Source organism: Myotis lucifugus, unplaced genomic scaffold (assembly GCF_000147115.1).
Source record: "Myotis lucifugus unplaced genomic scaffold, Myoluc2.0 scaffold_329, whole genome shotgun sequence".
Taxonomy (NCBI): Eukaryota; Metazoa; Chordata; class Mammalia; order Chiroptera; family Vespertilionidae; genus Myotis; species Myotis lucifugus.
In genome coordinates, this window is record NW_005871377.1 from 786,517 (window position 1) to 799,239 (window position 12,723).

The following is a 12,723-nucleotide window of genomic DNA, read 5'->3' on the forward strand; positions in this document are numbered from 1 at the left end:
CTGGCCCCGAGACCACATAACAGCCCCTCCTCTTCCCCAGATGAAACAGCCTGTTTTCTTTAATCATGACCTTGAGTCCTTCCACCATTCTGGCCACCCTTCTTAGAATGCACATATGTTTCCGATACACTTGGACTGCAGGTGAAGATAAAAGTCTGGGTCTAGCACTGGCCTGGGCATGAGTGAGGAAGGCCAGACGCTGGTTAGACGTGATGGTTGAGAGTTTAAGACTTTGGCACAGGGCAGATCTGGCTTCTGCTCCTTGGCAAGCTACTTAAGCTCTCTGAGGTCAGATTTGTCTTCTGTCAAAGGGGAAAGGGTCCTAGTTCCCTCCGAACAGGCTTATTGAGAGGAATTTGACGATGTATAGCCTGCTCTGCTCACTCGGCACACGGGCCGAGGCGGGCTGAACGCTCCGGAGGTTTTAGGGGTCATGTTTGTTCCTGTGAATTCCTCGCCCTCCACAGTTGTTAAACCCCGCCCCCGGCCCCATGGGGGTGGCTCCAATCAGTGCATGGTGGCAAAATGCCTACCTGAAAGTGGGGGTGGGGAGCCAAAGCCTCCTCCACGCAGGACAGGGGCCCTGAGGCAGGATGTGAACAGATCAGCAGGTGAAGCTCCTGCCAGCTATGACCACCAGGGGGCACCCCTGTTCCAGAAATGACCTCACCCAAGGAGACACACCCACTGCTCCGGTGAAGATTGATGCCTCTGTCCCCAGCACAGTTCAGACTAAATTGGGACAGAGACGGACAGCCTTGGTGTGCTTGGCCGGACTGCCCTGGGTAGGCCCCGCGACCTGGCCCGAGGCAGAGGCCCGGGTTGTAACTGGCTCTGCTACCCATGACCCGGGACCAGGCGCTTCCCTCTCTGGCCGGTTCACAGGGCAGATCTGGGTGTCGCTGCTTGGCAAGCCACTTAAGCTCTCTGAGGTCAGATTTGTCTCCAAGGTTCCTTCCAGAGCCAACATGGCATGGTTTGCGGATTCAAAGCCAGGGAGTCTCCTCTTTCTCACCCCCAGCCCTCTCCCCCTCGGGGCAGCACACGCACCCTGGCTGGCAGTGCACCCGGCCTGGGAAGACACGTGTCCCAGACCCCCAACTCCAAAGCCCTGGGACACTGTTCAGGGGGGTGGAGGGGGGGAGGAAGGGCAGGGTTAGGTGAACCAAGAGCCTCCAAGGGTCTTGCTTCATTCAGGACAGGCATCCGGTTTCCTCTGGTCTCTGCCAGGATTCCAGGGGCTTAAAGGACTGAGTCATGGGGGGATTGGGGAGTTCCCAGCGAACCAGTGCAGGACAGGAGCCTGGGATGCTGGCCATAAAGCTGTGCGGAGGGTCGGGAGGCAAGACCCTAAATGTCCCTAACCCCCGGCCCCTGGCCTCTCAGGGGAGGATTCAGGAAGGCAGCCTAGTGGGAGTTTGGGGGTAGGAATGGGGGCCACCAGCTTCTTCCCTCTCAGAATTTAGGGACAGAGAGCAGGTGGCTTGATTATCCCAAGGGAAAGTGGCAAAGGGAGCTGCCCCACAGATCTGCCAGGAGAGCGGGTGGGGCTGCCTGGAGGTCAGCCTCAGAGCAGTCTGACCCGACTGACTCCAGCCTCCAAGGCTTTTGATCGGTGGCTCAGCCTTTGTTCTGGGCTCTGTTCAAACACTCTGGGGCAGTTCAGGCCTGGGTGGGGCTAAGGGGCGGAAGAGGGTTTGAGGGGGCACCGACGTCAAAGAAGGATCAGGGATTCCACAATTTCACAAAACTTTCCCAAACAGCTTTTTGTCTCAACCCCCCTTCGTTGTCCTGGACACTAAATTTGCATAAATCCTGGGAAGTTATTACTAAGCCTTAGTCGCAGGTAATTTCCTCCCGGGCCTCCATGGGCTTCTGTATAAAGGCCCTCCGGAGCTGGTCCCTGACAGAGCCCGAGCCTGCAGACCCAGCCAGACGCTGCTGAGCCCGCTGCCCAGAGCCCCATGAAGCTGATAGGTGAGTGTCCTGCCCAGGATGCGGGGGCTGCCTGCCTGGGCAGGGGAGGGGGGATGGACTGGTCCAGGGTCTGGTGGTCCCTAAGCCCCAGAAAGGGGCCCTGGTGGGAGTGGAGAGAACGGCTCCTGAGCCCCATGCGCCCGCTCTCAGCCCTGCAGCTGCTCCTCTGGCACAGCGCACTTTGGACAGTGCGAGAAGCCACTCCCCTGGGCCCTGCCCGCAACCTGCCCGAGACCTTCCTGCTCAAGTGCTTAGAGCAAGTGCGGAAGATCCAGGCTGATGTCGTGGCCATGCAGGAAAGGCTGGTGAGTGAGGGGCTGGCGGCCAGGCAGGGAGGGCACACAGGCTGCCCGGCGGATGTAGGGGAAAGAGGACTGAGGAGAGAGCTGAGGGAGGGGAAGGGAGGCATGGGGAGGCATCAGGAGGGCCTGGGAGCGGAGAGGCACGGGGACAGGGAAGGAAGGTAGGAGAAGGGGAACCCTGAAAGGCAGGAAGAAACTGGGGGAGAGAACCTTCTGGGGACTGTGCTAGGATGGAAGTGGAGGGCAGAATGGGGCTGAGGAGCCTGGCAGGACATGGAGGGAGGGGAAGACCTCAGAGAGATGGGGGGGACAGCTTGGCTCTATGAAGTGCCCTGCACTCAGCATCCTTCTCGTCCCCAGTGTGCCACCCACAAGCTGTGCCACCCCGAGGAGCTGGTGCTGCTCAGGCACTCTCTGGGCATCCCCCAGGTTCCCCTGGGCAGTTGCTCCAGCCAAGCCCTGCAGCTGGTGAGTGTCTGAAAGGGAGGAGGGCGGGGAGGGGAAGGATGATCTGGAAGGCGCCCCACCTCCAGGCTCCAGGCTGGGGCCCTGAGGGGAGCATCCCAGCGGCACCCCCTAACTCTCCGGCTCCGTCTCCCCAGACAAGCTGCCTGGGACAGCTCCACGGTGGCCTCTTCCTCTACCAGGGCCTCCTGCAGGCCCTGGCAGGAATCTCCCCCGAGTTAGGCCCCACCTTGGACATGCTGCAGCTGGACATCACCGACTTTGCCACCAACATCTGGCAGCAGGTGAGCCTCGGTTGGGAGGGGCAAGTGTTAGGGACCTAGACCGAGCTGGTCCCTAAGGGTTGTGCTGGCAACCTGGGGGGTGGCGGGCTGTATGTAGGGAGCTACCGCCCCATCCCAGGACCCTCCTGCTGCTGGCCTTCCCACGCTCCCCTAGCTGAGGGCAGGAGTGGGATCACTGGAGCTCCAGACACCTGGGTTCAGCCCCTGGCTCCACCTCAGCCATGTGCTCGTCCACCGCCCATCAGGCCTTTGCATTTGTCATCGGTGACAACCATGCCCACCCGGCAGGGCCTGCTGGCTGATCTTGTCCTTTCCCCCACAGATGGAAGACCTGGGGATGGCCCCTGGCGTGCAGGCCACCCAGGGCACCGTGCCCACCTTCACCTCGGCCTTCCAGCGCAGGGCAGGGGGCGTCCTGGTGGCCTCCAGCCTGCAGAGCTTCCTGCAGCTGGCCCTCCGCGTCCTGCGTCACCTCGCCGAGCCCTGAGCAAAACCCTACCCACCCGATGTATTTATCTCTATTTAATATTTATTTAAACCTAATATTTAAAGACAGGGAAGAGCAGAAAGGAGTCTCCGATTCCTGGGCCCTTCCCTCCACCTCCAAGTGTCATTCTGTCTGTGGCAGAGAGAAAGCTCCTGTCTTCCTGTCCCCTGGACTGGGAGGTCGATAGGTAAATACCAAGTATTAACTCCGATGACTGTGGTGGGCACTGAACCCCCGACCCCGAGGGCACCCGACTTGGGGCCCTTGGAAGCATCAGAAGCTCTCCCACGTGGGAGACAAGACAGCCCTGTTTAATATTTAAACAGCAGTGTTCGCCGCTGGGCCCTCGCATCCCTCCCTCGCTCTGGCGTCAGCGTGGCGTGCGAATGCCAGGCCTCGCTTCCCCTCACGTCTCCTCCCCACGGGCATGAAGCCCAGCAGAGGCAGCCTGAGCTGGGAGGCTTGACCCTGGGGTCCCACAAATTTGATGGGTAATCTAATTTTTCTTAAGATTTTGGGGGGCATGTCTTGACGCCCGTGGGGTGTCTCTCGTTTCTTCTGGATGCCCTCTAGAGACACCCATAGGCTTGGGACCCCACCCCCACCAGGGCCAGTACTCTGCCTCCTCCTAGGGCTGTGCAGATGGTCGTGCACCTGCCTTGCTGGGTGGGGCTGGCAATGTGGGCGGGAAAAGAGGAGGGGGATTATGTGATGGGTGAGAGGGAAGCTCAATGTTCACTCTCAACCTCTACTCTCTTATTGTAGCCAAACTTCGTGTTAATAAAGTGTTTGTCTTTAGCAAATGTCCTTCCTCCTTCTTGAGTCCAGCTGGTGCCTGGCCAGGGGCTGGGGGGCAGGGAGTTGAATGGCGGTCTAGGGCAGAGGGGGAGAAGAGGTGCGGGGAGGAGGGGCAGTCCTCTGGCTCATCAGGGTTCATTCCTTTAGCACGTATGCATCTTGCACCTACTCTGTGCAGGCACGAGGCTCGTGCTTGGGACACAGCAGTGCGCCAGGCAGGCATGGTCCTGCCCTCATGGAGCACAGCCTGGTGGGGAGACAGAGGCAGATGGGACACTGCTACCAGGAGAGGAGAGTGTGGAGTTCAGGGGGAACCTTAACAGTCCAGATGCATTTAATATTGGCAGAGCCGGGCAGTTTAGCATCTTCCATGAACTCCAGCCCATCTGCACGCACAGGTGCCTACAAACATAGAATTAAGAAGTGCCTTGCCCCAGCCGGTGTGGCTCAGTGTATAGACTGTCGGCCTGCGGACTGAAGGGTCCCAGGTTTGATTCCGGTCAAGGGCACATGCCTGGGTTGCAGGCTCCATTCCCAGTGGGGGGCGTGCAGGAGGCAGCTGATCAATGATTCTCTCTCATCATTGATATTTCTCTCTCTCCCTCTTCCTTCCTCTCTGAAATCAATAAAAATATATTTTAAAAAATATGTTCATCTTGCCTGCCATATGCGTAACACAACTATTAAACCACTTTTTAAAAAAGTTTTTAAAAAATCAATGAAAAAATATCCTTGAGTGAGGATTTAAAAAAAAGAAGTACCTTGGCCTAGCCAGTGTGGCTCAGCGGTTGGGCACCGACCTATGAACCAGGAGGTCTAGGTTTGATTCCTGGCCAGGGCACATGCCCGCGTTGCAGGCTCGATCCCCAGAAGGGGCATGTAGGAGGCAACCGATCAATGATTCTCTCTCATCATTGATGTATCCATGGCTCTCTCTCCTTCTCCCTTCCTTTCTGAAACCAATAAAAATGTCTATTTTTTAAAAGAAAAGTGCCTTGTACAGATCAGGAGGCTGAGTGAGGGTGACTACTTGGGTCGGAACGCAAAGCCAGGCTCTGTACTCTCTCCCTCTTGCAGCTGCCTCTGATGGGCAGGGAGCGGTCTCCCAGGCTGCTCTCCTGCTGGTCTCAGCGCCTGGGCTGAGAGGCGGAGCTGCAGCTAGGGAGGGGCCGCTTCCCACAGGGGCACAGCTCTGTGCCCTCAGCTCAGGTGCTCATGTGGCCCCAGGTGCCTCACCAGACCCAGGAAAGTCCAGTCGGCCAACCAGTCCCCAGTTCCCCTCCCAAGGCTTCCCTGTCCTCATCAGCTCTCACTCCCTTCTGCATGTGGCTCCTTGGAGAGCAGGGTCTGGCTGAGCCAGCTGGACCTCCCAGCTGTGTGGCTCAGGGTCCTCCCTCTTGGTCAGTCCTGAAGGAACTGGGCTTGGAGTCGTGTGAAACAGAGCTCCTGCCTCTCACTGCCCCATAGCCTCCCCCCCCACCCCCCCCCGCTCTTCTGGGGGACAGATCAGACTCTGGGCTAGTCAGACTCTGGGTGGGCTGGTCTGGGTTGGGCATCAGAACAGGACACTCTACCCCAACGCCAGTGGGGCCTCTAGCCAAAGCCTCACCCTTTTCAGAGAAAGTCTGACTTCTGGGGGTGGGTGTAGGCGGTGGTGGGCCAGTGTTGACTCGTTATCATCCCAGGGGGGGTCTGAGGAAGGAAAGCTGCCCTCCCTGCCTGAATGAGTGGACAAACACGGGCTCCGAGGCCAGCCCTCCTCTGCTCACCCCACCCTCCACCCCCAGGATGAGTCTCTCCCGGCCACGGTCAGACAGACACTGACAGCACTTACAAAGGGATCCACAGGATCTTTATTTACAAGTGAGCTGACGTGAACGTCCCTCATGTGTTGCAAACATGTTTAAATACACAGATACATACATATGCACACTCCGCACCTAAGTGCCTCTTGGGAGGAGGCAGGGAGCACAGGAGCGGGTGCGGTGCGGGGAGACCATCCTGAGCTAAGGAGCCAGGCTGCTCACACTCATCAGGTGCTGGCAGCAGGGAGAGGAAATGATGGAAGAGATGGGGGGCATCTTAGCAGCCAGAAGTCAGGGACGGGGAGGGATCTGGAAGCTGGCAAAGGGCTTACATCATGTGGATGTGAGCAATGATTCCTCATCTTTCCGCACTGTTCCCTTTCGAGGCGCCTGGGGCTAGACCCTCCCTGCGGGGCCTTGTGGCCATTCGAAGCCCCTCAGAGGGCAGCAATGGCCTTGGCAGCCACCTGGCGGCCCAGGGGCAGGCTGAGGTCCGTGATGGCCAGAACCACCTTGGGGCTGGACATGGCTGACACCTTCACCAGTTCCGATACCTGCCACAGACAGACAGACAGACAGCTGCTCGCTGGGGCTCCCTCGAGGTGGGTGCGGCGTCTCAGGAGAAAAGAAGGCCCCCTCCCGACCCTGAGGGCTCGCCCACCGCTGAACCCCAACCTCTGCTGAGCCTTGCTGCCCCCGTGTGATCGGGAAGCACTCACGGTGGTAAAGGGCATGAACTGCAGGATGCTGCCCCGGCTGCCCTGCTCCAGGCAGTCCACACACTCCTCCATGAACCACTGCACGAACTGCGTGTGGGGGCCCGCCGTCCGCGAGCCCAGGATGGAGGAAATGAGCAGGAACAGGTTGGCTGTGTGAGGGCGGGGGAGTGAGAAGAATCCCATGAGAAGGGCCTGGGAAGAGGTTAGACTCTGGGAGAAGGTGGGACCGAAAAGGGAAAGGGGAGCAGTGCTAAGACTGTCCCCCAAGATGGGGACGCCATGAAGAGGAGATGTAAAAGGAAAATGGGGGTGAGTCAGAAGAGGCACAACCTGGGAGCCCGGGGGAGACGGGAGACCTAGCAAGTAGGGGAGGAGGAGGGCGGAGGCAGGGAGATGTGACAGAGCAGGTAGGGGTACCCAGAGGCCCTCTTCCAGCTGTCAGGCCTGAACCCCCATTTCAGGAGTGGGGGTGGGAGGACTCACCCAGGACTCGGTTCAGTGGGTCTCTCATGTTAACTGTGTGGAGCTGGGAGGCTGACAAGGAGCTGCTCATGGACCGGTCGGCTGTGGGGCCAATGGAGAGCGCTCAGGACAGGCCCCTCCCCCGGGGAAGCCCTCACCCATCGGGCGTGGAGGGCCCTGCCCAGGAGTCCTTGGGTCCAGAGTCACCAAGGAGCCCCAAAAACAGAGATCCCCAGAGGAGAGGGGACAGAACTAACATTGGCCACCAGGCGCCAGGCGCCTCTGCGGGCTGTACACGGACTCAGCCACTTAGGCCTCATCTCCATTTTCCAGACGAAGAAACCGAGATCAGAGATGCTAAGTAACTAGTCAAAGGTCAGGGGGGTTGTAGGTGGCAGACCGAGCATCTACCTTCTGCTCAAGTGCAGTGGTTCCCTGGTCCCTAGAAAGCCTCAGAGAAATCTCTAGAAACAGCAAAATGTAAGCCCTGGGTAGGGACAGCGAGGGAAGTCGGTGGGGGAGGGCTGCTCTTCGGCAGGAAGAGTGGGGAGCAGCCCCAAGCCCCAGCCCAGGCCTGCTCCAGCCTCGGCCTGTTTCAGGGGAAGGAAGGTCAGAGCCGGTGAGTCAACGGCACAGACTGTGCCCCAGACAGTGGACTCATTGGTAGCTTGTGGGAAGTAAGGGGTGGGGAAGAGACAACCATGTGCCCCTGGGCCTGGGCCGGGCAGAAGAGCTTCCACAGCAACCGGTCTCTCTGGGGGTGGAAACAGCAGCCGTAGGAGACACAACGGGACAAACTCCTGCACGCCCTCTCTGACCGCCAGCAAGAAGCCTGCGCCGGGGCCTCGCGCAGCCCGCCCAGGGGACCGAGGGCCCAGGAAAGGAGCCGCTGCCCAGCCCCGTCCACACTCACCGGGACTGGAAAGGATGTTGGCATCCTCCTCATTGGAGCTCAGGAGGCGCATCAGCTTCGAGGGCTGCATGTCATCCAAGGGGAAGAGGCTGATGTAGTCCTGGGGGTGGGAACGCACTGTTACGGGAAGAGCCGAGTCCCCACGGGCCCCGGTCAGCACCTCCAGAGGGGCTCCCCTCCCTCTGCACCCCAGCCGTCTCCTCACCCCTCCAATCCCAGTGAGACCTGCTCAGTCACCACTGTGGACGTGTGGCCGCCAGGCTTCCCGGAGTCAGGGAGCATGCCTGGCTGCCTCGGCCTGGGAGGGCGCCTCTTACCAGAAGAGGCTCAGGAAATGTCTGCTCAACAAACCCGTGAATAAGTGGATGGAGGGATCCCTTACCTCGATGTCTTCACGGTGTCTCTTCTTCTGGTGGGAAGATGCCTGTCCCTTGTGGGAGGAATAGGAACTCAGGGCACACCAGACGGCTAGCCTGGCAAAGGGTTCCAGGAAAAGAAGTGAAATTAGAGGGACCGCAAGGGGGGCTCTGTGCCCATGGTGATCAGACCCCATCTGACAGGGCCGCCCCACAGGCCCACTTCCTGGGTGACCCCAGGTAAGGCTGCCTGACTCAGGGCTACGGGAACTTGAAGCTCTGCAGACTCCTACTTGGCGAGTGCGGTGCCAGGGGGGTCCATGAGGCTGTGCCACTTGGAGGAGTCGGTGAGCAGGCCAGGCAGGATGTGGCCCAGCAGGACCAGGGTCACCTGCTGCATGTCCAGGTAGAAGATGGAGTAGAGCAGCTCCACCGCCCGCAGTGTGTGCTCCTTCCGCGTCTCCTTTAACAGCTCCTACGTGGGCAGGTGAGGGGGCTTTTAGGAGCTGAGGGCTCTGAACGTGGGGCTCTGACATCCCTGCCACTCCAGCCCGGCTCTCTGGGAGGGCACGCAGGGAGCCCCAGCTGCTGCTCCATCCCTCCCTCTGCCCTGCAGCTCCCCAGATGGGGACCAGCCTCTATTCTAAGGAAGCTTCTCGCAGCACGGAAGGCACCTCTCCGAGAGGCCCGGCTGACCAGGCTAGGTGTTGGGAAGTCAGAGGATGGGACCAAGTTGGGTGCTGTCGGGCATGTTCTCAGATGTCTCCTGGAGTCTGAGGACACCTGCTCCCCAGCTGGCCCATGTGTCTGGCCCACCCCCCACCCACCCCAAGTACCTTAATCAGGTTGTTGCAGAACCAGTAGACGCCTCCCATGTGCAGCAAGGTGTCAAAGATGTGGATGGAGCGACTGTCCACCCACCCCTTCTCCAGCACCTTGGCAAATATGTCTGTCAGCACCTCCTTGATGGGTCGCTTAGGGGGCAGCAGGTTCCAGTAGGGCATCGTGTCCATGCCCGTGGACGGGAACTTGATCTGCGTGGCCGTCTGCTGCAGCACGTCAGCACACATGTGCTCCAGGATCGAGCTCATGATCACCACCCTGGAGGAGGGGGAGAGAACTTGAGGCTCGGGCAACACAAGTTCAAGAGCTGGGGTGGGGAGGGCAGGGGAGGAAACTCCCAGGTCAGACCTTTCCAAGGAGTTGGGTTACGGAAACATTCCTGGGTAATTAGCCCCATTCTATGCTAAGGGAGGAGACAAGAGGAAGTTGGAAACCCCTAGCAGACCTGACCTGGCAGGACTCTCGCTGCTGGGCACAAAGCCTATGGGGGGCGGAGGCGGGTATGCTTTCCTTTCCCAGGTTATCTAGCAATGCATTTGTATTTTCTCTCTCTAACTCCCCCACCCCCAAGCCTGGCCTGCCAATTCCTCTGGCATAAGTAAGAACAATCACTTCCCTCTGGGCTGAGTGCTTAAGGGGGGTCCTGACCCAGGGCCTCCTACCAATGTAAACTTCCAGGACAGGGGCCCACGGGCTGCCCCACGGGACTCTTCTTCCCGCCCTTGGTAGCTGGGCACATTGAGTGTATATCCAGGAATTTTCTCGGGAAGAGTCTTCGACTCTGAATACAGACTGGGCCTGAGCGCTAACTGTTCCTGGAACGCGGTGGCTCTGGGAAAGTCCCTGTGACTCTCAGAGCCACTGCTTTGACCTGCATGATGAAGCCACAGATTTCCCACTATTCCTCACCCAGACAGAGTCAGGGCTTAGAGCGGATTACATGAGAGCAAACATTCCATTCCTTGTGGAGGGAGGATGATGAGGGAAGAAAAGCAAGAGGCAAGGGGAAAAACAGGTGCGATTTCACAGGCCCTCCCCAACCTCCTTTCAGCTCAGTGTCCCACTTCTCCGTTGGAAGGCATCCTGAGGGCCACCTTGTGCATCACCACTCACAACCTACCGACCGGTTCATGCTCATGTGACAGCAGCACTACTCGCTACAGCCAAGAGGTGATGAACACCCAAGTGCCCATCGACTAATAAATGGATAGGCAAACAGGGTATGTATATACAAATAATGGAATATTATTCAGCCTTAAAAAGGAGGACATTCTGACATGTTCTACAATGTGGATGAACCTTGGGGACATTGTGCTAAGTGAAATATGCCAGTCGCTAAATGACAAATACTGTGCGATTCCACTTACGTGAGTTATCTAAAGCAAATTCATAGGATCAGAAAGCGGAATGGTGGTTACGAAAAGCTGGGGTGGGGACAGGACAGTGTGAGTTGTTGCTTAATGAGCACGAGTTTCAGATTTACAAGATGAAAATGCTGGAGATCTGATTCACAACAATGTGAATATACAGCTCTGGCTGGTTTCACTCAGTGATTAGAGCAGGGGTCCTCAAACTTTTTAAACAGGGGGCCAGTTCACTGTCCCTCAGACCGTTGGAGGGCCGGACTATAGTTTAAAAAAAAGCTATGGCCGAAACCAGTTTGGCTCGGTGGATAGAGCGTCGGCCTGCGGACTGAAAGGTCCCAGGTTCGATTCCAGTCAAGGGCATGTACCTGAGTTGCGGGCACATCCCCAGTGGGAGATGTGCAGGAGGCAGCTGATCGATGTTTCTCGCTCATCGATGTTTCTAACTCTCTATCTCTCTCCCTTCCTCTCTGTAAAAATCAATAAAATATATTTTTAAAAAAACTATGAACAAATTCCTATGCACACTGCACATAACTTATTTTGAAGTAAAAAAACAAAACGGGAACAAATACAATATTTGTATTTGCATGTGGCCCGCGGGCCGTAGTTTGAGGACCCCTGGATTAGAGTGTCAGCCCTCAGACCAAAGGGTCTTGGGTTCGATTCCCGGTCAAGGGCAAGTACCTGGGTTGCAGGTTGGATCCCCAGCCCCGGTTGAGGTGCATACGGGAGGCAACCAATCAATGTGTCTCTTTCATATCAATGTTCCCCCCTTCTCCCTCCACTCCACTTCCTCCCTCCCACTCTCTCTAAAATTCAATGGAAAAAATATTCTCGGATGAGGATTAACAAACAAACAAAAATAATCTCTCTTCCCACTGTTATATAATAAATGAATAACATATATATGAAAAAAATATATACATCTTAACACTATTGAACTCTAACTTAAAAATGGCTACAATGGGCCCTTGCCGGGTAGATCAGTTGGTTAGAGCATCGTCCTGATACGCCAATGTTGCGGGATCAATCCCTGGTCAGGGCACATATAAAGAAGCAACCAGCCCTGACCAGTTTGGCTCAGTGGATTGAGCGTCGGCCTGCGGACTCAAGGGTCCCAGGTTCGATTCCGGTCAAGGGCATGTACCTTGGTTGCGGGCACATCCCCAGTGGGGAGTGTGTAGGAGGCAGCTGATCGATGTTTCTCTCTCATTGATGTTTCTGACTCTCTATCCCTCTCCCTTACTCTCTGTAAAAAATCAATTATATTAAAAAAAAAAAAACAACCAGTGAATGCATAAATAAGTAGAACAACAAATTGATGCTTCTCTTTCTCTCCCTTTCTCTCTCCAAAATCAATCAACCAAAAATGTTTAAGATGGTAGATTTCATATTATATATATATATTTTTTACCACAATAAAAAAAAAAAGCTTATTGGACAGGTGAGTGAACCAACACCACTGAACTCAACATGGCTGAAGTCACCAGGGAGATTCTGGAAGCCCATGAGAAGCCAAGGCAGAAAAATGTCACAGAAGACAGCCAGGTGGGGGGTGAGGGGAGTGGGCAGGGCCGAGGCCTGTGAAATCTACAGATGGGCTCATAGTTTCTGGACAGTGACGCAGATAAGACAATCGCGTTGTTCTGTGGCAAGCTAGCTCTCCAGAACTCGACCTCCTTGAGGGCAGGAATCATAGGTGTTTGGGGTCTGTATTTCTGGGCACAGCAGGTGCCAGATAAGACATGAAACTGCTGCTGAGTCAGTGAGTGAATACGTGAACAGGAATGTGAGCGAGCGAGGAAGTGAGTGAGCAAGTGAGCAGCGTGTTTGGGAAGGTAAGAGGGTCAGATATCGGTTCCTGGAGGTGCCGTTTTGCACCGCAGACCTGTAGCATTCCAGAGGGAGGGGCGGGTTACTGACCTCTCATTGTAGAACTGCAGGG

The 12,723-nt window shown here is 56.8% G+C and overlaps 2 protein-coding genes across 2 annotated transcripts in view; one reads left to right on the forward strand and one right to left on the reverse strand.

Annotated features, from left to right (window-relative positions):
* Positions 1-1,838: 1,838 nt before the first annotated feature.
* CSF3 (colony stimulating factor 3) lies at positions 1,839-4,318 on the forward strand. The gene is made up of 5 exons (XM_014466227.2): positions 1,839-1,977; positions 2,128-2,282; positions 2,640-2,747; positions 2,882-3,028; positions 3,351-4,318. Exons 1-5 carry the CDS (start codon positions 1,965-1,967, stop codon positions 3,513-3,515), a joined length of 588 nt encoding a protein of 195 aa, XP_014321713.1. The 5' UTR covers positions 1,839-1,964; the 3' UTR covers positions 3,516-4,318.
* Positions 4,319-6,139: 1,821 nt separating this feature from the next.
* The window catches only part of MED24 (mediator complex subunit 24), a 15,310-nt gene continuing 8,726 nt past the window's right edge, over positions 6,140-12,723 (reverse strand). Inside the window, exons 18-25 of the mRNA XM_023764366.1 lie at positions 12,702-12,715; positions 9,405-9,669; positions 8,862-9,043; positions 8,595-8,685; positions 8,213-8,312; positions 7,321-7,401; positions 6,838-6,986; positions 6,140-6,672 (exon numbers count right to left, since the gene is read on the reverse strand). Of these exons, the coding sequence (XP_023620134.1) occupies positions 6,556-6,672; positions 6,838-6,986; positions 7,321-7,401; positions 8,213-8,312; positions 8,595-8,685; positions 8,862-9,043; positions 9,405-9,669; positions 12,702-12,715 (999 nt within the window). The 3' untranslated portion in view covers positions 6,140-6,555. The remainder of the gene's footprint in view (positions 6,673-6,837; positions 6,987-7,320; positions 7,402-8,212; positions 8,313-8,594; positions 8,686-8,861; positions 9,044-9,404; positions 9,670-12,701; positions 12,716-12,723) is intronic.